General features: G+C 36.2%; 1 protein-coding gene across 2 annotated transcripts; it reads left to right on the top strand.

Moving 5' to 3' along the window:
• The first annotated feature begins 108 nt into the window (after positions 1 to 108).
• mtmr12 (myotubularin related protein 12) lies at positions 109 to 21,805 on the top strand. Of its 2 annotated transcripts, XM_048188235.1 has the most exons (17): positions 109 to 325; positions 3,909 to 3,966; positions 4,683 to 4,822; positions 6,350 to 6,422; positions 6,514 to 6,650; positions 6,739 to 6,826; positions 9,058 to 9,181; positions 9,611 to 9,680; positions 9,773 to 9,870; positions 10,227 to 10,351; positions 10,481 to 10,559; positions 10,651 to 10,721; positions 10,982 to 11,151; positions 13,471 to 13,647; positions 13,923 to 14,081; positions 14,332 to 14,382; positions 20,672 to 21,805. In XM_048188235.1, the coding sequence occupies exons 1-17, from the start codon at positions 257 to 259 to the stop codon at positions 21,242 to 21,244; spliced, it is 2,262 nt and encodes a 753-aa protein (XP_048044192.1). In that variant the 5' UTR covers positions 109 to 256; the 3' UTR covers positions 21,245 to 21,805. The 2 variants fall into 2 exon arrangements, with proteins under 2 accessions (XP_048044192.1, XP_048044193.1); XM_048188236.1 differs by lacking the exon at positions 14,332 to 14,382 and having other exon boundaries at positions 112 to 325.
• The last annotated feature ends 241 nt before the right edge of the window (positions 21,806 to 22,046 follow it).

Genomic DNA, 22,046 nt, shown 5'->3' with positions numbered 1-22,046 from the left:
TGAGGAAGCGCATATGATTGACAGCCGCATCAACCAATGAGCAGTAAGCGTCTTTCTATTGACCAGAGTAGAAAATGGACCGTTTGTCCATAAAGAGCCAATGACGCCGAATGGGCGCGGTTTGCTGTCAGAGCTGGTTTTTCTTCCATCCAAAGGAAATGCGCTTGAGAAAGGAGAGGGAGAGAGGAAAGTTGTGTTCGCACTCTCCCGGATTTCCACCTGACTTCTCGGGAAGCGGCATACTGGGACAGGCAAAATGTTGAGTTTGGGGAGCGGAGGAGCGAAGTCTTCAAAACCGTCATTTGTGTCTTATGTTACACCCGAGGTAAGCGAGAGCTTTCAAGCAGTATTACACATACGCTGTTTTTAAAACAACCCGGAGACTGGTTTTGACTAAACCGAGTTGAAACAGCGGACAGTCGTGCACTGGGCGAGGTTAGTGTGCCATGCTGAAGTTGACACTGTTGACTTGTTCCAAGTTTAGAGTCTAACAGGGAAATCTGAGTTTTGTGTGCGTTTCGTTCACATGGCAAAATGCATAAAAAAAAAAGAAGAATTTTCATTTAGTTAACATCTTTAAGTTGACTGCCTTCGCACTGACGACTAAAAATCAGTTCTGTGGACTTTATAAAAAAAAAATTAAAAAAAAGTCCTCAACATTACAGTTAAGTCTGCTTGGAGGTTGTAATCCTGGTTATTGAATGATTTTTGTTTATTGACACGAATCACGAGTGTCTTCACCTGCCTCTGGCATGTGATGTGTTTGAAGTCCATTCTTGGTTGTGTTCAGAAAGCTGCAGTGTTGATTTACGGGTGAGAACGAGCAGGGCGTCCTGTTAGAATAATACATGTCATGGGTTGTGTCTTTATGGACAATAGAGTTCATATTCTTGTTTTACATTAATGAAAGCATGATGGTAAGAATTGTTGCACCAATATACAAACGATAGAAAGGTAAACCACTTATTTGCATCCATTTAATTAGAGAGATTATAAAATAATTAAGTATTAAAGGTGAAGACTAGAATAATTCACCCAAAAAATAAAACCTGTTCTTTGGAGTATGAAAAGATTGTTCATTTTGTGTAACTCAAACTGTACAGTGCGGTGCTTGCAACACCAAGGTCATGGGTTCATATCCTAGGGAATACCTGAACTGATTGAATTTGTACCTTGAATGCAGTGCAGGTCACTTTGGATAAAAAGCATCTGGAAAATGTAAATGTTGTCACTTAAGGTAGAATGACAGTTTCAGCCACTGTTAAATTTAATTGTATTTTTTGCATAGTAAAATAAACCCTGTAGCTGTAGTTTACCTTGTTTGCCAAACAATTTTGTCAGATAAATACCTTAACCAAGTGTTTTGTTGGGGGGAAAAAATAAAATAAGTAAAAAATTAATATATATATATCTAATCTAATCTAACTAGGGTCAATAAATACATTACTTTTGGCCACTACTGTATGTTTGGTGTGGTTAGTGCTACAATAGTCCTATTTAAGATGGTGCTTACTGTGGACTGATAAGCCCAAGTCATCGCTGGTGCACTGTTGCATTACAAAATGTCATTATTACTTTTATTTCCAGTTATAGCATTGATTTGTAGAAAGGGAGAAGTTATTAAATTTCTTACTAGGTCAGTTACAAAAATAATACATTGAAGATCAGTGTTGGGAAAGTTACTTTTAAAAGTAATGCATTACAATTTACTCCCTAAAAAAGTAACTGATTTCGTTACTTAGTTACCTTTTACAATAAGTAATGCGATATATTACTTTTGTGTTATTTAATCTCACCTGGGCTGGGCTTGTTTGTTTGTTTTTAATAACAATAAAAAAGTTTTTTGTATTTTTGGCAAAATGTAAAGGCCCTTTCGCACCAAAAGTGAAACGAATAAGCTTCAGACTGATCACACATGTGATGTTTATTTAAAAGTCATTTTTGCTTATTAGTATGGTTGAATTGGATCATAGAAGGTCAGCAGCAAAGACATTGGTTAATAATGTGAGATTGAATATCTAAAGTATAATTGTTTAATTTAATATATTTAATTATTGCAGGTTTGTGCAATATCCCAAGATTGCATTTCACTGTTTTTATTCATTTTGAGGAATACTCTGTTTTTGTTCAAGTGAGATGAGTCAGTGCTCACATTTAGTCTAGAACTACAATAACCGTCATGTTTACACAGCGCACACAACACCTCTGCACTTTATTTCTCTTAACATGGGGACAGGAGAGCCGTCAGTCAATAAATGGGAAAACAAAGTAACATGCTCATTAAATTTACTCATTTGAAATAGTAACTGAGATATTTTGTTGTAAATTTATAAGTAATGCATTACTAGTTACTTGAAATAAGTAATCTAATTACGTAACTCAAATTACTTGTAATGCGTTACCCCCAACACTGTTGACGATCAAGCTTGTATTGTTTTATCAACTCCCTGCCATCATATAACTCCAATACATTATATCTTTTTTGGAAAGCGTGTGGTCTCCTCATCTCTGCTGGCATCTTGTTACTTCTAACAAGGTTAAGATACCGCTCCAGCACTCTTAAATAATTTAGGAGCTGAGACCTAGTCTTAACATATAGAACCTTTATGAAGCACACTTATTCTTAAGTCTAGGAATAAGACTAAAATTACGTCATTCTTAAAATTTTGACACTCTTAAAATTTTGCTCTGAGCAGCTTTATACATACAGCCCCTGGTCTTATGTAAAGACTGAAGAGTTCAACTAATTCTCTTTCTGAAGATCAGAAACTGGGGCATGGTCAGATCTCACAGCGTTCTCCCCGTTTTTGTTGGCTGGATATTAATGAAGGCCTACTGTGAGCCATAACATTTACATAAATGTCAAGAACATGTGTATTTAACATCTCAGGTTTCAAAAGCAAATTTTAAGATAATTTTTTTTACCCTGAGGAAGTCATTAGGGAAAGGAGTGTCCAAGATGCTTGGGGCTGTTTGTGAAGTTTTAACCAGATTTTTTTCAGCTGGCCTCATGATAGCCAGGATGTTTGATGGCTTCCTTTTCTTTATTTAGCCTATCCTGTTTGTTTTGACTGAACTTGTATAATTTTCACACATTGGCATTAATTTATTGATTTTGCAGTTTTCAACTGCCACTTTTATATGTTCTAGCCAATAACAAAGTAATTTACCTAATTTAAATTTTAAAGTTGCAGATATATCACAGGGCTGCTGCTAAAATTCATGGTACCAGAGACAAAATTATTATAGTGTGCTGATGTTGCTAAAACAGTGCTGATGTTGTTCAATTTTGACCCCGTTCTCATTATATTAGGTTACATTACTCATATATTACATTAAAGTCATAGTGTTAAAGGGATGGTTTACCCAAAAATGAAAATGCATCATTTACTCACCCTCATGTCATTCCAAACCGGTATGATTTCTTTCTTCTGTGGAATATAAATGAAGATATTTTGAGAAATGTCACAGTGTCCCCCCCAAGTCAATGCTCACCAAAACTGGTTATCAGCATTCTTTAAAATATCTTCTTTTGTGTTATAAATATAATAAAAGAGGCCTTACGGGTTTGAAACAATGTGAGGGAGAGTAAATGATGACAGAATGCTCATTTTTTGGTGAACTATCCCTTTAATGTAAGATATCATGACAGTGTAGGTTTCTCATACTACTTGTATTCTTATACCTATGCTATGCAGCAGTTTGATTTTTCATTACAGAGCAGATGTCCTGTGGAGGCATCTAGATTTCAAATATTCACTTACTTAGCATCTGGCACTGTGTGAAATGTATTTGGCATTATTTTGCAATATAGTACTTGTGAAAATGCCATTTAGTAAGATATTTTATTAGATAATCAATCAAGTGTACAGTTTATATTACAATTTTATTGCTTCTGTCTTCTCTAGGAAATAAAATTGGAGAAAGACCTGCCAAAGAAAGAGAAACATCCTGATTTGCTACCAGGTAAATATGAAATCCCTCACACAATGTTCTGCTATCTCAGGTTTTTCTTGTTATTATTGTCAGTTAATCTAAAATGCTTTTTGTGTTAGTGGTACACAGGTTGGGTGTAAATTTCAATTCAGACTTATAATTGCTCTTTAATTCAGACTGTAACTTCTAGAGAGCTCATTTAATGTTTTGCAGATACAGAAAAATTGGTAATATACTAAAACACTGACAGCATTTCTTCAAAGCTCTGCACACCACAAAACAAACTTATACCATCAGCCTCTGTTATTGGCATTGTGTTAATGTCTGACATTGTGATATTGTGTTAAAGTCTTGTTTGTACACACTGGCTGTCCAAATCCGATTTTTTGTGTATACGATTAGAATCAGATCTAAATGATTGACTGTCCACACTGTGTATTGCAACTGTTCAGATCTGATTTGTGTGTCCTGTGGCTCTTTTTCTATTCGTGGAATATCTGTGTTGGTTTCCATGGCAATGGTGTTGCATTGGAAGGACTATGTCAAAAACAACATGTAAATTGTAAATGTAAAGTACTACAATGTAAAGCTGTATCGCTGGACTACTAATGAAGCAGCAACAGAAACGGAGGCTGGAATGAACGTCTTTATTCCACACCTCATCACTGGATATGAAAAATCAGATTTGGGCTGACTGTCTGAACAAGGCTTATCTGACATGACTTTGCTAATCTTTTGCTTCTTAGGTGAAGTGGTGTTCTGTAGTGCCAACCCCATTCTCAAATACACTCAAGATGACCTCTCCCAGCGTGGCATCTTTGGCACGTTGTTCTGCACCAATTTTCGTGTTACATTCCTTAGTGATGAGCCGAAACAGGAAGAGACGGTAAGGACACGTGACAGGACTGTAAAATCATTCAAACCCTACTGTTCTGACCCTGTTTCATGAGAAAGTGGAACTATTTTAAACATGGTAATTTTCATATACAATTTGATTTGTATGAAAAAGTAAGATAAAAAAAAAGCATGAAGGCCTTAAATCCTCTGTGGGGTCTAAACAACTCATATGAAAATGTACGAATGCAAACTCACCACAACGTAAAATAGTAACAAATTGCCGTGAGAGTTTTCCTGTTCACAGTATAAGAAAATAATCAACATGGCAACACTGTATTCAGAAAACAAAATGGTCACATCTACTGAGTGAATAGCAGAATGCTATCACCTAAGGAACAATGTATAATTTCTAATTCAGGCTTACCGACCAAAGAACCACAGTGCTTTTTTAAAGACATTATGTACTTCCTGTGTGTAGACTGCAGCGTTCTTGTAAACAGTGAGGTTTGAAGAGGAGATAATATGTGATCTAGATGCTTATTTAATGGTAATCTTAATGATAAATATGCTATTTATTAGATCAATTAAAATGTTTTATTTAAAATCTATGCAGGCGAGGCTTGGCGAGGTGCATTGCCTGTAGTTGCAGAGGGCATGACTAAATGTCTTAATATTTTTATAAGTCTTTATTGTTTTTATTTATAATTGTGCTAAATGAATGCATTAAATTGGTAGCTGTAATACTATTCCAAAACAGTTTCAGAGAGATTGGGTAAATGACAGTGTACAGTAAGACTTTGTTACTTCCAAAAAGCTTTATAGCCTAAATAAATTAAGCTCTGCAGATCTGCTAATATTGTGTGCTCCTGTACGATACATACTTTTTCCTCATTTGTAAGTCAGGTTTGAATAAAAGCGCCTGCTACATGAGCAAATAGAAAAAGTGTGAAATCTAACTTTGTGAAACATTGTTTGCCAAACTGGGTGACCTTGCATGAGGAACTGTGCTGTGAGTACTCTCGCTTTAGCTGCCATTTCAGGAACTTGAGTGTCTGACTCACTGGCAGTGAAATTCTGGTGGGAAACCAGTGACTTACAGCAGGCTCAAATGGTCAGGTATTCATAAAGTGCCAGGTATTTTTTGTTTTCGGTTAGTTTTTTTGCTTTTTTACATGTTGACTAAGACTGGTGTATGAATGCGTAAATAATCGAATCAGTAATCTTAAAAAGCTGCAAAACAATGCTGCTGGTCAGATGTTAGTGTTGGCTGGTATCAAGAGGTTTCATCGGCTAATTTTCAGACGTATATTTGGAGGTGGCTAAACAAGAAGCAAAGCGTGTTTCACTCTTGATTTCACAAATAAAATATTGTGTGAACGTTTGATACAGCACACTGAACAAGGCAACAGCGTCAGCCTTTCCTGTTAGTTACTGTGTGCTATATAAAAATGCACCTTTCACAGCTGACTGAGCATTTGTTAATCACTGTCTTTTACAAGCCTTGTTTACTTTGGTACTATTGTCTGCTTTGTGAAAGTACAATAAGAGGCTATTGTGTCACTTACGTTTGTTTCAGTCCAAGACCTTTAAGAACAAACTCTATGGAGAAAATGACATTCCATTAATGTGTGTGGATCACATCTATGGTGGTAATAATCGTTTTTACTTTTTATCATTAATGATTATAGATCTGTTTTTGGTTTGAATTGAGCTCTGAGAAACATTTCATTTCTTTTAAAGTTTACGATGAAAAAAGGAAACTGATAACAGGAAGCTTCGTGAAGAGCAAATACCCATCCAAAATGATCATTCACTGTAAAGATCTACGTGTCTTTCAGTTCTGTCTTACATTCACAAAGGAGGAAGACACCAAAAAGGTAATTTGTTTAACATGAGGACTGAAATATATGTGAATTTAAAAAGAGTTTCACATCTCCTTGTGCATTTGTTTGTTTGTTTTGTCAGATCTTTCAGGGTATTGCTCACCATTGTTTGGAGGAGAAATCTCTGAAGTGCGTCTTTGCTTTTTCCTATGCTGGGACACCAAGCCCAGGTACAGATTTTAGCTCATGTTAGAGGCTTTCCTTGTGTTACTTTTGTTACATTCCATAGTTTCACTTGTTGGTTAAATACAGCGGTTGTCCGAGTATCAATAATCTGATAATCCATTAAGCACATGTAACCACTAATGCAACATGAGGGAAAACATCACCATGAGAAGTTCATGAAGTCACACTTATGCAGAACATGAACTTTGCACACGCCTGAAATGCAGACGTACATGCAGCACTGGACGTCGAGCACCAGCTGCTAAATACTGATCATAGTCTATGCAACTGGAATTCAACAGATGGTTGCAAGAACAACAGCCAGACTCTCTTTATAGACTTTATATGTTCCAGATTATCTTTCTGGATTCTGTTTTAGAAATATGTTTAACATTTTTTTAAAGTAACTTTTTACAGTTGCTGCAGCCTCATCCTGTTGTTATTCTCTTCAACAGCCGTTTTATTACTTAAAGCTGCAGTCCGTAACTTTTTTTTGGGTTAAAAATTATCCAAAATCAATTTTTGAGCAAGTACATAACCAGCCAGTGTTCTAAACTATCTCCTTACCTTAGCCTGATTCACAACAGTAAGCTTGTAATAATGTGTTCTTATCCGAGTGGTACTGTTGGGTTTCCATGGGAAATTCGAGTGTGCAGCCGTTCATCTTTGCGTCATGACGTTATGTCTGTTTTCATAAAGAACGAGTCCCAGCTAGTAGGCTATATGGCATGTGAGGATGCTGCAGGTAGATAATTTATAGCCTTTTCTCACAGCAGCTGCAATAATTAAACTTATTATTTTGATGGCGGATTGTATGGTATGACAAATTAACTTTAGAGATTAGACTGTAAAGAAATCGAAATCTACAGGTAACGCTAATACACACTAAAAACACGTAGCCACGCAATGCTGATGTTGTTAACATTAACAATTTGACAACAAAGTATAACAATAATAATAATTTGCATGGTTTGATATGATATGTGCTAAGCGATTAGGGCTGGGCGATATATCGCATGCGATTGTCACGCGCATTTCGTCAGTAAAGCCGGTTCCCTGATTTCCACTAAATCGCCATCACCTGCTTTCAGATGAAGCGGCATTTAATAGACAGAGCCGTAGTTCACTGAAAAGCGACGCAATATCGCGTTCATTATCGAAGGCGATTCATCTGCGATATGAACGCGATATTGCGTGGCTTGTCAGTGATCTACGGCTCTGTCTATTAAATGGCGCTCCATTTGAAAGCAGGTGATGGCGATTTAGCGGTAATCAGGGAACCGGCTTTACTGACGAAATGCGCGTGACAATTGCATGCGATATATCGCCCAGCCCTATAAGCGATCATTAGATTTAATCACCATTGGCAGCGCAATTGATTGTAATGCTTTTTTCTCAGTTGGTCAGAACAAAAGTGGCAGATTTATTACTTACATGTTCAGAGGACATTTTCCATTTAAAATTCTTATTTTGTTCATACATCCAAGACGTAGAATCTGTGATTCATAAGTACAGTAACCTACACTTCGTTGTGTGACTGACAGCAAACATTAGATTCATCCGCGCTGAGGAGCCGTGCCGATGCACAACCCACATAAAGATGCTAAGTCCACAAATAACTGCAATTGCAGGTTTCAAACAGAGATGGCGACAAAAGGCAAAACTTATGGACTGCAGCTTCAAATATATTATCTTAATATAATGAAATAACAGTACAACATAATATTCATCTGTTTAATGACAAAAATTACAGTAAAAAAGTGGTTTTAGAGTGCTCAACAAGGATTTATATGTACCAGGAATTTTTTTTAAAATTAAATTACAAAAAAATGACCTGATATTTAATTTGCAGTAATTTGATGGAAAACAATGGCATTATTAATTTCTAACTCAAGCTTATTAGATTATCCTAAGTCTTCATTTCCACAAAACTCTTTTGTCAGCTAGGTAGCTAGCAAGCAAAGTTACTTCTTCTACAGCATTTATTAATCTTAGTCAATGTTAATTTCAACATTTACTAATACATTATTAAAATCAAATATTGTATTTGTTAACATTAGTTAATGCACTGTGAACTAACATGAACAAACAATGAACGACTGTATTTTTATTAACTAACATTAACAAAGATTAATAAATACAGTAATTAATGTATTGCTCATTGTTAGTTCATGTTAGTTAATACATTAATGTTAACAAATGAGACTTTATTGTAAAGTGCAGACTTTATTTGCAGAAATGCAGAGGAAACAGGAGACAATAATGTTTGACTCACCAGAGGACTGGACACAGGAAATGAAACGGACCAAAGCGAAATGTAGATTGGTCACAGAAAATGAGAACTTTGAACTCTCTCAAAGGTACTTCATGCTGTTGTTGTTGGCTGTAAAGTGTCTGCTGATAACGTGTTACTACTGTTTTTATTACAAGGTAACGAGATAATCTCTCATCTATTATAGTCTTTATGTACTACTGCCCTAGATTTTTGTAAGATCAATCCGACACTGCTTATATTTGGGTAGTTCAAAACTGCTGTAAATACTTTTAGATTATGTAACTTATTTTAATCAGTTTTTTTGCAGTTAAATAGTCCTGCAGTGAATATATGTGCATTTTCAAAAGAACAAATGTATTCTCTCAATTAATATAGGGTAAAAAAATGCATGCATCTATTTTAATTATAAAAGAATTAGCAAAATAGTTTTCAGTGATCACGCATGTCATGCATTGAAAATGTTAATGTGAAATAAATGTATCCACAAAAAACACTGCACTGACGTTGTCTTTAGGTTACCGAAGTACTTCATCATCCCAACAGCACTAGAGGATTTATTCAGCTATCAAGGGAAGGGATTACCAGTGAGTTAAGGATTTTAACTTAACAGGATATAAACATAATTTTGTATAGTTGAATGTAACTGAAGTCGGATGCCTGTTATTTTCCTCTTTAGATCTGGTGTTGGTCTCATCACAGTGGTTGTGCTCTCTTCAAAGCGTCTTTCCCGCTTATGACACAAGAAGATGGGGATTTCCAAAAACACTTGGACACGTAATGGATTACAGTTTTTGACTCTTATTTATCCTCTGAAATCAGCCAAACTGCTGTGATATCCTCATGGTTTTTTGTGCCCTGAGTTTCTGTGCGTTTAGGTGCTGACATTCAAGGGCACTGTTCTTTATCAAAGAACAACATGGCTTATCTAGTAGTGCTCATCAGCATGAACCAATATAACCTTTTTTTTTTTTTTTTTGGTCATGTAAAATGGTGTCCACAGCAAATAAAATGGTCATGTAACATGGTGTCCATGACAGCAAACAAAAAATAAAAATGTAGTATTGTCTTATTTTGACTGTCAGTGGCACCCTCACATTGACAAACTCTGTTTTTTTTTTCTTCTGTTGCAGAATGATAAATGCAGTCGCACATAATTACCTTTACTCTGTAAAAACAGAGGACCTCTCAGAATCCCTTCCTACAATCCTTGACATCCAGCAGTCATATAACAAGTTCAAACAATTCTTTCTTATCGGTGAGTCACAGAATATACTGAACTCTGTTTCACAAGAAAAGGTGAAAAATATTCCTCAAATCCTCAAATATTAAATGAAAGGATGGGTATTTTGTTTGCAGTCATTTTGTGTAACTCACTGTCTCTTAGATAATTCAACCGATTTTTGGATGTCGGATATGAAATGGTTCTCTTCCCTTGAAAGCTCAGGATGGCTAGACATTATTAGGTCAGGTTACATAAAAAAAATCTTAAATTGTGTGATTTACTAGTATTAGACTATGAAACTATTAACAAAGTGTATTTAATGTCCTCAACAGACAATGTCTCCAAAAAGCAGTAGAGGTGGTTGAATGTATTGATAAAGACAACACAAACGTCCTTATAACAGGTAAGTCAAGTGTGTTTCAACTATATTGTCTTATATTGTGATTTTTAAAACATTGTTTTGATTGTTTGAACAATCTGGCATGTCAGGGATGGGACCACCTGTTTGTTCAGAGGTGGTTGAAGTGTCTGAGAGTGCCTCACCTTTAAAAATAAAGTACTTTTAAACCTCGATCAATCTGAGATCTATCTTTAAACCTCGATCTATCTTTAACTTTGAGATTGTATCCCCTGATGTTTTATGTTGTTATTGATTGATTGCAGAGGAAGAGGGAACAGATCTGTGCTGTGTGATCTCCAGTCTGGCTCAGATAATGCTGGACCCTTATTACAGAACACTTATGGGTTTCCAGAGTCTGGTGCAGAAGGAGTGGGTGGCTGGTTGCCATGCCTTCCTGGATCGATGTAATCACCTCCATCAGAAAGACAAGGAGGTAATTATTGCATGCTCATTCTTGCCTGTTGTTTCTTCATAGGCTTAGTGGAAAGTTACTGTTTTATATTTTCATATTTTCATTATTCATAACCTCTGAGGTTTTTTTTTGCTGCAGAATGAATGAATTATACATTTGTCACTTCAACCAATCTCCTGCACTAGTATCATGTTTTTTTGTTCCAATCTGCAGACTTTTTCTTCTCATATAAAGTCAATGCCCATTTATTTTCTTGTTTACTAAGTATTCATGTGATAAACAGGATAATATACAGTCAGTCAACCAGTCATGTTACTGGTGCAGACTCAGAGACCTGGAGAGCAAAAGATCTATACAGCTGCAGCACAGGCCTGTAAATTTCCCATCTGTTTCAAGCCACACATTTTTAGATCACCTATCAAAAGAAGAAAAACAAGATATGTGAACAAAATGCAAGTTTTACGATCCATATAAAGCACCCGCCACAGTATTTCAATCACTAAAAATTGCTGGACATTCTAAGAGCTTAATGTGAAAAACACTTATAGTACCTTAATGTACTAAAACAGTGATATAAAAAGACCAAATTCAGTATGTACCTTATTGATGATGCAATGGAGGAAAGCCCTGTTTTGCCCTCAAGGTGGCCATTCCTATTCAGCTTATTTTTCACATAAAAGCAGGCACGGGCATTTGTAATTTGATTGTTTCTGGCTTCTGGTGTCATTTGCTTTGTTATTTTAGCTGTACAAAAACAGCCTGTTATACAGCTTTATATGCAAACTTTTAATTGTTATCATATTATTTTAAAGGCACAATATGTAAGATTTTTAGATTAAAATATCCAAAAACCACTAGAACATTGTTATATATATTGTTGACTTCTGTACTTACATTAACCCAAATGTTTCCAACAATGTTTAAATCCAGAGAAATTAGCAATTTTAAACAGGACACTGAGCATGTCATTGCGTCGCCTGTCAATGACGTTATATCCGTGCTACCTTCGATTTCCAGTTTTATTAATATCGATCTAGATTACGGCAAAGTCTCTCATAGCAACCACCAAGCGAATGCACAGAGTAACGGCTAGAAACTAGGGCGCTGATTGAGATACACGCTATGGGTTCTTTGCCAGTTCTTGGCCACACCAATAGATGTGTATTTCTGTATTTTTACTGTTTGTTTTTTTTACATTCAAGAAATATAGTTGAGAATGTCTATTTCATAAATGTTTATTTGCACTACCGTTCACTTGCACTACTGTCATTGTGACTTACTTGCACTACCGTTTCTGACTACCATATATATATATATATATATATATATATATATATATATATATATATATATATATATATATATATAATGATATTAACTTTTTATTAATATCATAAATATGTTTATTTGCACTACCGTTAAGCACAAGCGCCACATACTGTCAGGGAGTGAATTTGCACGTTCACTCTGCGCATCGCCAATGAAAATCGCTTGGGTATGAACGCAAAAAACGTCTCGAAAAACGCCAGTGTGTACATGCCTTACTGTTATAACTTAACTTTAAAGACACTCAAATGTATTTAGTATGATTGTTTTAACCATGTAAAACAGCATTGCGTTACCCCACATATGCAACGAAAAGAGCAGAAGCGGCCGACTGCAGCAAAATCATAATAAAAGCTCCACTGAACTCGAGACCGGTGTGCATCGCAGGTGTCCATAATATATTTAGCATTCGCTCCAGTGGCCTTGTCCCACTCCCACGGCTCACAAGCCGTCCTGCTTCATACCACCGTAACGTTTGTAAAACTTGAATACATTAGCTCATCCATAAACATGATTTCTGCCCGAGTCCATCGGATTCCTTTCCATCAGCTGTGGAGGTGAAGACAACAACACCCATAATTCTACATACATTCACAGTGTCGTCAAGCTACGCCTTTGTTTTGAATAAGTGGCCTCTAGCGGCAAAAATGACATATTGTGCCTTTAATTTCATTATAATAATCATAAGCACATCGGTTTATAGCGCCGATAGTTTTACAGTTTACAGCACTTTGTTATTCTTGTAGTAAATAAATACAAGGCCTATGGTCACTAATGAATTGGAATTCTCGCACATAAAAAAAAAAAATGTTCACTTCTGCGCTGCAAAATAAGGTGGATAAGGATGTGACATCACATGAAAAATATGAATTGCTAAATAAATCCCTTCAGAATGAGATCTCCCTACTAGAATTTAATTTGCAATCATCAATTGTTCATTTAATTATGAATGATTGCTGATTTGTTCTCATCCTCATTGTCTTTTTAATTTGATTCCTGTTTCTCAATGCCTAGTGCCATTCTCCGGTCTTCCTCCTGTTCTTGGAATGCGTGTGGCAGCTTGTTCAGCAGCACAGCCCGGCTTTCCAGTTCTCCGAGACTTACCTGACTGTGCTGTCCGACAGTGTTCACGTGCCAATCTTCAGCACCTTTCTGTTCAACTCTGCCCATCACAGAGAAAGTGTTATGAAGGTAGAACTTATGTATTTTATGTTTTTTAATAACTATTTTGTTGAGATTGATGTTATTTTGATGTTGTGATTGCAGCTTAGAGTCAGTTTGCTACACTATTTTCCATTTTGAGTATTGCATTCACCATTCTGCTTGGAAGTACAGTGGCTAAAAAGAAAACAGTCAGCCCTCTGTAATGTCATTAGTCTACATGTACTCATGAGTTAGTGGCCATTGCCTCCCTGACACAGTCGGCACGCCTCCTGCTGACTGCCTGTGCTTGATTGTCTTGGCAGGCCGAGTCACCACTTGCACAAAGTGGCCCATTGAGCTGCCCTACAGTGTGGGACTGGTCTGTGCAGTTTGACAGCAAGGCCCAGAATTTCTTCTTTAACCCACTGTATTCAGAGAAGGTGAAACATGAGAAGACTGCACGCAAAACTCACAAGCCCAAGGTGAGAGTATAAAATGCTTTACTATCTATTACCCATCTTAGGGCCTGTTTATAACTGATCATTTCATGTGTTTTTACTGATTGGATAGCCATCTGATTTGTTAAAATGGTTCCACATAACTTGGACACATAAATGTGTCTCCGCAAAAAAAAATCTAAATCCGATCTTCAATTCCCGCACTATATGCAAATTTAACGGAGTTCACATCAACAAAAGCAACAGATATCAGCTGCATTTTATTTATCATCAGCTCATTTCAAGATCAAAAACCACAATAGGAGAGAGAGCACCATCAGCAATGGTAAGATTAGTCTCACTATATTAACGAAGATGATTGTGTGTTACTTTCAATTTCATTTGCAGCAGTTTGCTCTTTGGCTTGCTGAAGAGATACTCATCTGCAGCGCACGTTGCAGTAGTGCTGCCATATAGCTATAACATTTTATATAGCCTATAATGCGCTCTCACACGTTTATTTTTTACTGTTCTGGAAGGAGTAAAATTAACATATGTGGTTTCAGCAACCAGATGCATTTACACTTGTCCAGTTTCTTTTGGAATGCATCTCAAACAACCTTCTTTGAAGTGGCACCTATTATACCCCTTTTCACAAGATGTAATATAAATCTCTGGTGTACACAGAATGTCTGTGAAGTTTCGGTTCAAAATACCCCTCAGATCATTTATTATAGCTTGTCAAATTTGCCCCTATTTGGGTGTGAGCAAAACAACACCTTTTCAGAAGAGGGCGGAGCTTTAACAGCTCACGCTTTGTTTGCTCAACAACAACAAAGCTGGAGAATCTCAAGCAGCCAAAACGACGATTGTTAGTAACGGTGTTCAGCCTTACATTGTTCAAACCGGAGTCGGACACAGATGGAGATATTCAGGAAGAAGTTACAACTTTTAGAATGCAACTGGACATTTCTGAATGGTTGGTGGATAAATTTGCTGGCCTTTGCAAATAATCATAGCGTTTTTAATGTCTTGTCTTTACAGAAAACGTACACAGTTTTTCAAGACAGTCACCTTTTACACTGCTCTTTACAAACGTGTGGTTATAAAGTATATAAACAAGGTTTAAAATAGACGACAGACTGGCTAACAGGCACACTGACTGAAATGGCGATTTGCTCAAAAATTAAAAAATAAACAGTGCAACACTGCTTCTGGAGGATCACGAACAGTTGGTACAGATCCATCCATGAGTACCAACTTTTTAGCAAATCCTGTCTTGTATTGCCCCTCGAGTGAAATTATTTGCGCAGACATAAACGAATATAGGCCGATTTTGGGGTATATTATCTTCAAAAATAAAACTAATCCACTGCGTCTTCAGTTGCTCAGATGTTGGGAGAAAATGAAGAATCTTATGTTCAGTCTTGCATCCAAAAACAGAACACCAGGATTGCTTACGAGACATTGTTGATGCTACTTTTGCTCAAGCATGGAGAAAATGGCGGACAGTGTACAACTCGCTGAGGACGGAAACTGTTGTAATGCAGGACTGTCATTCCACGGCCGTGGGCGGGGCCTGAACAGTGTGATGTCACACTGCTCAGAGAATGAAAACAGCATGTCTAATAAGACTGCTTTGGTTTAATGGAGATTAAAAAAAAAGGAGTGTGTGGATTTTTATTACTGTAGGGTGGAAACAGTAAGTTAGAAACAGTGTTCATTTACTGCTAAATTGTAACATTTAGAAATGAGTTTAGCATGTACAGGATAATGATGCATCATTCAATATATTATTAAAAGAAATAAATAGAAACGGTTGCACATTTTGGTTTTATAGCACTAAAAAAATCATCTGATGTCATGTGAATCATAATGATAGATGTTTTGAAATTATTATTAAATATTTAAATATTCTATATTTGTTAATACATTTTTACAATAACTTGAATTATTGCATAATGATAGATAAATCAACAGAATCTCACTTAGTGGCATCTGAATATATGGAAGTTAATTAATGTCAAATGTTTTTGAAATAAAAAGCTTATTGAATTGCACTAATTGGAAAAAATTTGCATTACATTAACTGTGCTTGCATTTTGACATTGTATTTTTAAGGCTTGCATTTTTATGGGCTGAAATTCAACATGGCTGTGTATTTAAGCTGTGAATATTTCAGTTCAAAATATTTCACATACATATTTTCATTATTAAAAATTCAATCATTTGTATTCACCTTTCATATTTCTCTTCCAAAATATTCATTCTGTTTAAAAATACAACCTGTAAAATTCGACTAGCAATTTTCAGTCCATTTTATTTCGCTTTACAAATTCACTTCCACAAATTTAGTGGTTCAAATTCAGTAGAAAATTCAACATTTCACAGCCGGGAACTGCAGGAAAAGCAGTAGAGTGTCGATGCATGATCTCCATCTGCTGTTAGTCGACACTGCAGAAGGTGCCGCGTGTTGACGAAGAGCAAAGCAACCTCTATGAAAGCAACAGTTAGAAACAGGTCACTTAGCAAGCGTGGTAAGTGAATGTGTGATGATTATCAAGGCCAGAATATATGCAGAAAAGCTGATAAAGACACAAAAGCTGCATTTATATTTAATTCAGTTTCTTTAAGGTTACTTTCCCTGTGTAGGCTATACATGTAAGCAGCTTTCTCTCAGTGAATGAGATTATAACGTTATTCCCCGATGCTGATGTACAGATCAAACGTTAAATCTGAGGTAGACATATTTTTCTCTTTGTTGTTAAGTTTCCTTAACTTTATATTGTGGCGCTGTGTTATAATACTAGGGATTCCCTCATATGTCATAGGATTCCCCTGCCATCAGGACATATAAAACTCTTAACACAGCTTAATGGACTAGTACAGTGACCCTATTGGTGATGTAAGTTAGGCCGTGTGTCCACCAGAGCGTTTTTAGCCAGCTGAAAACGCTAGGCGCTCTGCTTAAAACGCCCGTCTGTGAGCGCTTGAGAGCGCTTCTGCATCGTAGCGTTTTTTTTCCGTTGAGATGCTTTGTTGCTATGATACGGAATATCAGTTGGTCGGAGTTGTATTTGTCCCGCCCCTTCTCCACTCTGATTGGACGGCTGGCTAAAAAGTGACAGTGATGAGCGCAGCGTTTTACTCAAAGTTGAACATTCTTCAACTCGAGGCGACCAGTAAAAAACGCCGAGCTCTCAGCGCTTGAGCGTGAAAAAGACGCTCAGCGCCTCGTTACGCTCCTGGCGTTTAAAAAATGCGGCGCTCCCATTGAAAACAGTTGAAAAAGTACGCTCGGAGCTGGAAAAAACGCTCTGGTGGACACACGGCCTTATTCTATGTAGATTCCAGGTAAGCAGATAACGTTACTGGCATAAAGTTGGTTTGACGTTGAACCTTTGATATTTGCAAATTTAGGGACCATCTCTAAAGTTACGACATTGGTATTTACGTTTCTTCCTTCAATAGCGTTTAAAGAGAATGGCTTACAGTCACAAAACCAACTGTGAAGTGTTCATCTAGGTCTCAGGTCAGACAGTGATGCGCCCTACTCTCTCTCACACACACAAACACGTGAACACATATTCAAATACACCCCACTCAAAGTACGTACATATATACTTTTTCTCTTTTTTTTTTTTTTTCTTTGTTATTGTTAATAAAAATACAGAAGTTCAACAAATACAACTTTTGATTTTAATAATGTATTAGTAAATGTTGAAATTAACATTAACAAAGATTAATAAATGCTGTAGAAGTGCAGTTCATTATTAGTTCATGATAACTAATAGTTAACTAATGTTAACTAATGAACCTTATTGTACAGTGTTACAGTTTATTTTAATAAACATCAAAAATCTAAAAGATGTGCATCATACCTGAGACCTAGATGAACACTTTACAGTTAGTTTTGTCACTGTAAGTCATTGTCTTTAAATGCTATTGAAGGTAGAAACGTAAATACCAATGTCGTAACTTTAGAGACGGTCCCTAAATTTGCAAATATCAAACGTTCAACATCAAACCAACTTTATGCCAGTGTCTGCTTGCCTGGAGTCTATATAGTATAACCTACATCACCAATAAGGTCACTGTACTATCACTGTACTAGTCCATTAAGCTGTGTTAAGAGTTTTATATGTCCTGATGGCAGGGGAATCCTATGACATATGAGGGAATCCCTAGTATTATAACACAGCGCCGCAATATAAAGTTAAGGAAACTTAACAACAGAGAGAAAAATATGTCTACCTCAGATTTAACGTTTGATCTGTACATCAGCATCGGGGAATAACGTTATAATCTCATTTACATGCTTACATGTATAGCCTACACAGGGAAGGTAACCGTAAAGACACTGAATTAAACATAAATGCAGCTTTTGTGTCCTTATCAGCTTTTCTGCATATATTCTGGCCTTGATAATCATCACACATTCTCTTACCGCTTGCTCCATTTCTGCAAATCCGTTTTAATGAATGAATGACCTGTTTCTAACTGTTGCTTTCATAGAGGATGCTTTGCTCTTCTTCAACACGCGTTAGCGGCACCTGCTGGTGAAGCTGACTAACAAGTCAAGTCAAGTCACCTTTATTTATATAGCGCTTTTTACAATGCAGATTGTATCAAAGCAGCTTTACATTGATAACTGGTACATAATTTTTGCTGCACAGCAGCTCTTCAAGAATAGTGTCAATGCAGGCAGATCAAAGCAATGTTGAATAAATGTCAAGAATACTGTTGAATATCAAATGTCAAGTCAAATGTCAAGTGTCCCCAACTAAGCAAGCCAAAGGCGACAGCGGCAAGGAACCCAAACTCCAACAGGTGACATCAGGTGGCAAACAAGTGGCAAATAGGTGTTAAAATGGAGAAAAACAAAAAACAAAACAAAAAAAAAAAAAACAGCAGATGGAGATCATGCATCGACACTCTAATGCTTTTCCTGCAGTTCCTGGATGTGAAATGTTGAATTTTCTGTCGAATTTGAACCACTGAATTTGTGGAAGTGGATTTGTAAAGCAAAATAAAATGGACCGAAAATTGCTAGTCGAATTTTATAGGTTGTATTTTTAAACACAATAAATATTTTGGAAGTGAAATCTGAAAGGTGAATATAAATTATTGAATTTTTAATAATGAAAATATGTATGTGAAATATTTTGAATTGAAATATTCACAGCTTAAATATACAACCATGTTGAATTTCAGCCCATAAAAATACAAGCCTTAAAAATACAATGTATCAAAATGCAAGCACAGTTAAAGGATTAGTTCACTTTCAAATAAAATTTTCCTGATAATTTACTCACCCCCATGTCATCCAAGATGTTCATTTCTTTCTTTCTTCAGTCGAAAAGAAATGAAGGTTTTTGATGCAAACATTCCAGGATTTTTCTCCTTATAGTGGACTTCAATGACCTCCAGATGGTTGAAGGTCAAAATTACAGTTTCAGTGCAGCTTCAAAGGGCTTTAAACGATACCAGACAAGGAATAAAGGTCTTATCTAGTGAAACGATCGGTCATTTTCGAAAAAAATACAACTGTATATGCTTTATATGAACAAACGTTCGCCTTCTAAGTGCCTCTGCCAAGACCACACTTTTGTATTCTTCAAAAAGCTTACGCTGTATGTCCTACGCCTTCCCTATTCTACTTACGGAATGAACGCAGCGCCAGTTCCATTTTTTCCATAAGTAGAATAGGGAAGGCGTAGGACATACAGCGTAAACTTTTTGGAGAATACGAAAATGCGGTTTTGGCAGAGGCACTTAGAAGGTGAACGTTTGTTTATATAAAGCATATACAGTTCTTCAAAGTTGTATTTTTTGTATTTTTATTCCTCGTCTGGTATCGTTTAAAGCCCTTTGAAGCTGCACTGAAACTGTCATTTTGACCTTCAACCATCTGGAGGCCACTGAAGTCCACTATAAGGAGAAAAATCCTGGAATGTTTTTATCAAAAATATTGATTTCTTTTCGACTGACGAAAGAAAGACATGAACATCTTGGATGACATGAGGGTGAGTAAATTATCAGGAAAAGTTTATTTAAAAGTGGACTAATCCTTTAATGTAATGCTTTTTTTTTTTTTTCAATTAGTGCAATTCAACAAGCTTTTTATTTCAAAAACATTTGGCATTAATTTACTTCCATATCAATTACACTGTATAATCTGAATTATGTACAGACTTGTATTTTAAAATGTAAAATATTTAAAAAATGTAAAAACTATATTTAAATACTGAAATATCTTTAAATATAAAAAAAACAAAAAAACAATAGATAAGCAAGTCAAATGATGCCACTAAATTAGCCTTTATAATTAATAATAATACATCTAAGCCATGGAATTATTAATTTGATATGAATTAATAGTTATTAAAGTCACCATGTCACCAATCAAAATTGTCGATTCTTGTTGTTTATGGATTGTTGCAGTGTTTATTATAAATGATTTATTAAAAAAAAACAAGCATTTGAACACATAAAAATATCGCTTTTTTGTGTCTTTGGCTTATTTTGTTTGCCTGATTTTTGTTCTTATTGAATAATATAATAGTTGAGTTTGTTCTGTGCATAAATTGTTTGCATACTAATATTTAAATTGTTTTTTATTTTAAAATGTATAGCACCAAAGACAGTTATCCTTACCCAGCACAGCCTTCAAAACCCCAACCAAGAAAGGTTTCTTTAAGGATGAGACAGACAGCCTTAAAAAGATGCTACGAGTGAAGCGTATCAGTCGCTGGATGGGCTCTCCTGACTCCCCTGTGGCCGCCACCCGTGAGTTCTACGAGTCCTGGCAACAGCGTCCTCTGGACTATCACGGCCTCCTGCTCCCCTGTCTGGATGGACCGGCTGTCCGCGTCTGGATGCAGCGCTACCTGCGCTGGATACCTGAGGTGCACATCCTGGGCGGAGGCTCCATGGCCGTCATGACCAAGCTTATGGAACTTCTAAATCAGGTGCAGGATCTGAAGCGTGTGCTGGAACAGAGAGACGCATCGCAAGCTGCGAAATTTGATCACCGTCCACACCTTCAAAACCGGCTGTTCTCCTTCGGCACCTCAGGACGATTGTCATCCTCATTCCCCTTTGCTTACAGCCGCAACCGATCTTTCAAGCCCATCATTCCTACAGGTCTAATGCAAAGCCTCATGGTAACTGACAACCTAGCTAGTCAGGAGGACGAGGCCAGTTAGGTTGTGAGTTTGATTTAACAGGAAATCTGTCTTCACCCATATGTTGAATATTTGTCCGTATATTATTAAATTATAATATTTTTCGGTAAATATAGGATTATATTGGCCTCGTCAGATCCAGATTAAAATCCTGATGATGGTGCTTAAAGTGCCTTTGGTGCTAAAGCGGGTCCTTTTGGAAAGTAAAATGGGCTTTTGTCTATCCAAATGTGCCCTATTATATTGAAAACACAATATGAGCCTTCAAACAGGATGTAAGCTCTTTTATTTTAGTTTTTAGTTTTTTTTTTTTTTTTGCTGCATTTTCCTCTTGCTCATCACAAAACAGGAAAAGGATACAGCCCTGAACTTCCAGCCTTTCCACAGTGTGCAGTGTTACATAAAATCTTTACCAAGTAACAATCCATGCAGTATTCCATTCCAGTGATCTATGGTTTACGGAAGAGGATTAGAATAAAACCATCTCGAGATTAAATTTGTTAAATTTCGAGAAAAAACTCGTTAAATTTCGGGCAAAAAGTCAAGATAAAATGTTGAGAATAAACTCGTTAAATTACAAGAAAAAAACTTGTTAAATTTCCAGAAAAAAAGTCGAGATAAAATGTTGAGGATAAATTCATTAAATTATGAGAAAAAAGTCATTAAATTACGAGAACAAATTTGTTAAATTATGAGAAAAATGTTGTTAAATTTTGAGAAAAAAGTCGAGATAAAATGTTGAGAATAAACTCATTAAATTACGAGAAAAAAGTCATTAAATTACGAGAACAAATTCGTTAAATTATGAGAAAAATGTTGTTAA

The sequence above is a fragment of the Megalobrama amblycephala genome, linkage group LG4, assembly GCF_018812025.1.
Source record: "Megalobrama amblycephala isolate DHTTF-2021 linkage group LG4, ASM1881202v1, whole genome shotgun sequence".
Lineage (NCBI taxonomy): Eukaryota > Metazoa > Chordata > Actinopteri > Cypriniformes > Xenocyprididae > Megalobrama > Megalobrama amblycephala.
Note: the sequence above shows the minus strand (reverse complement) of the source record. Positions and strands in the feature narration are given on the sequence as shown.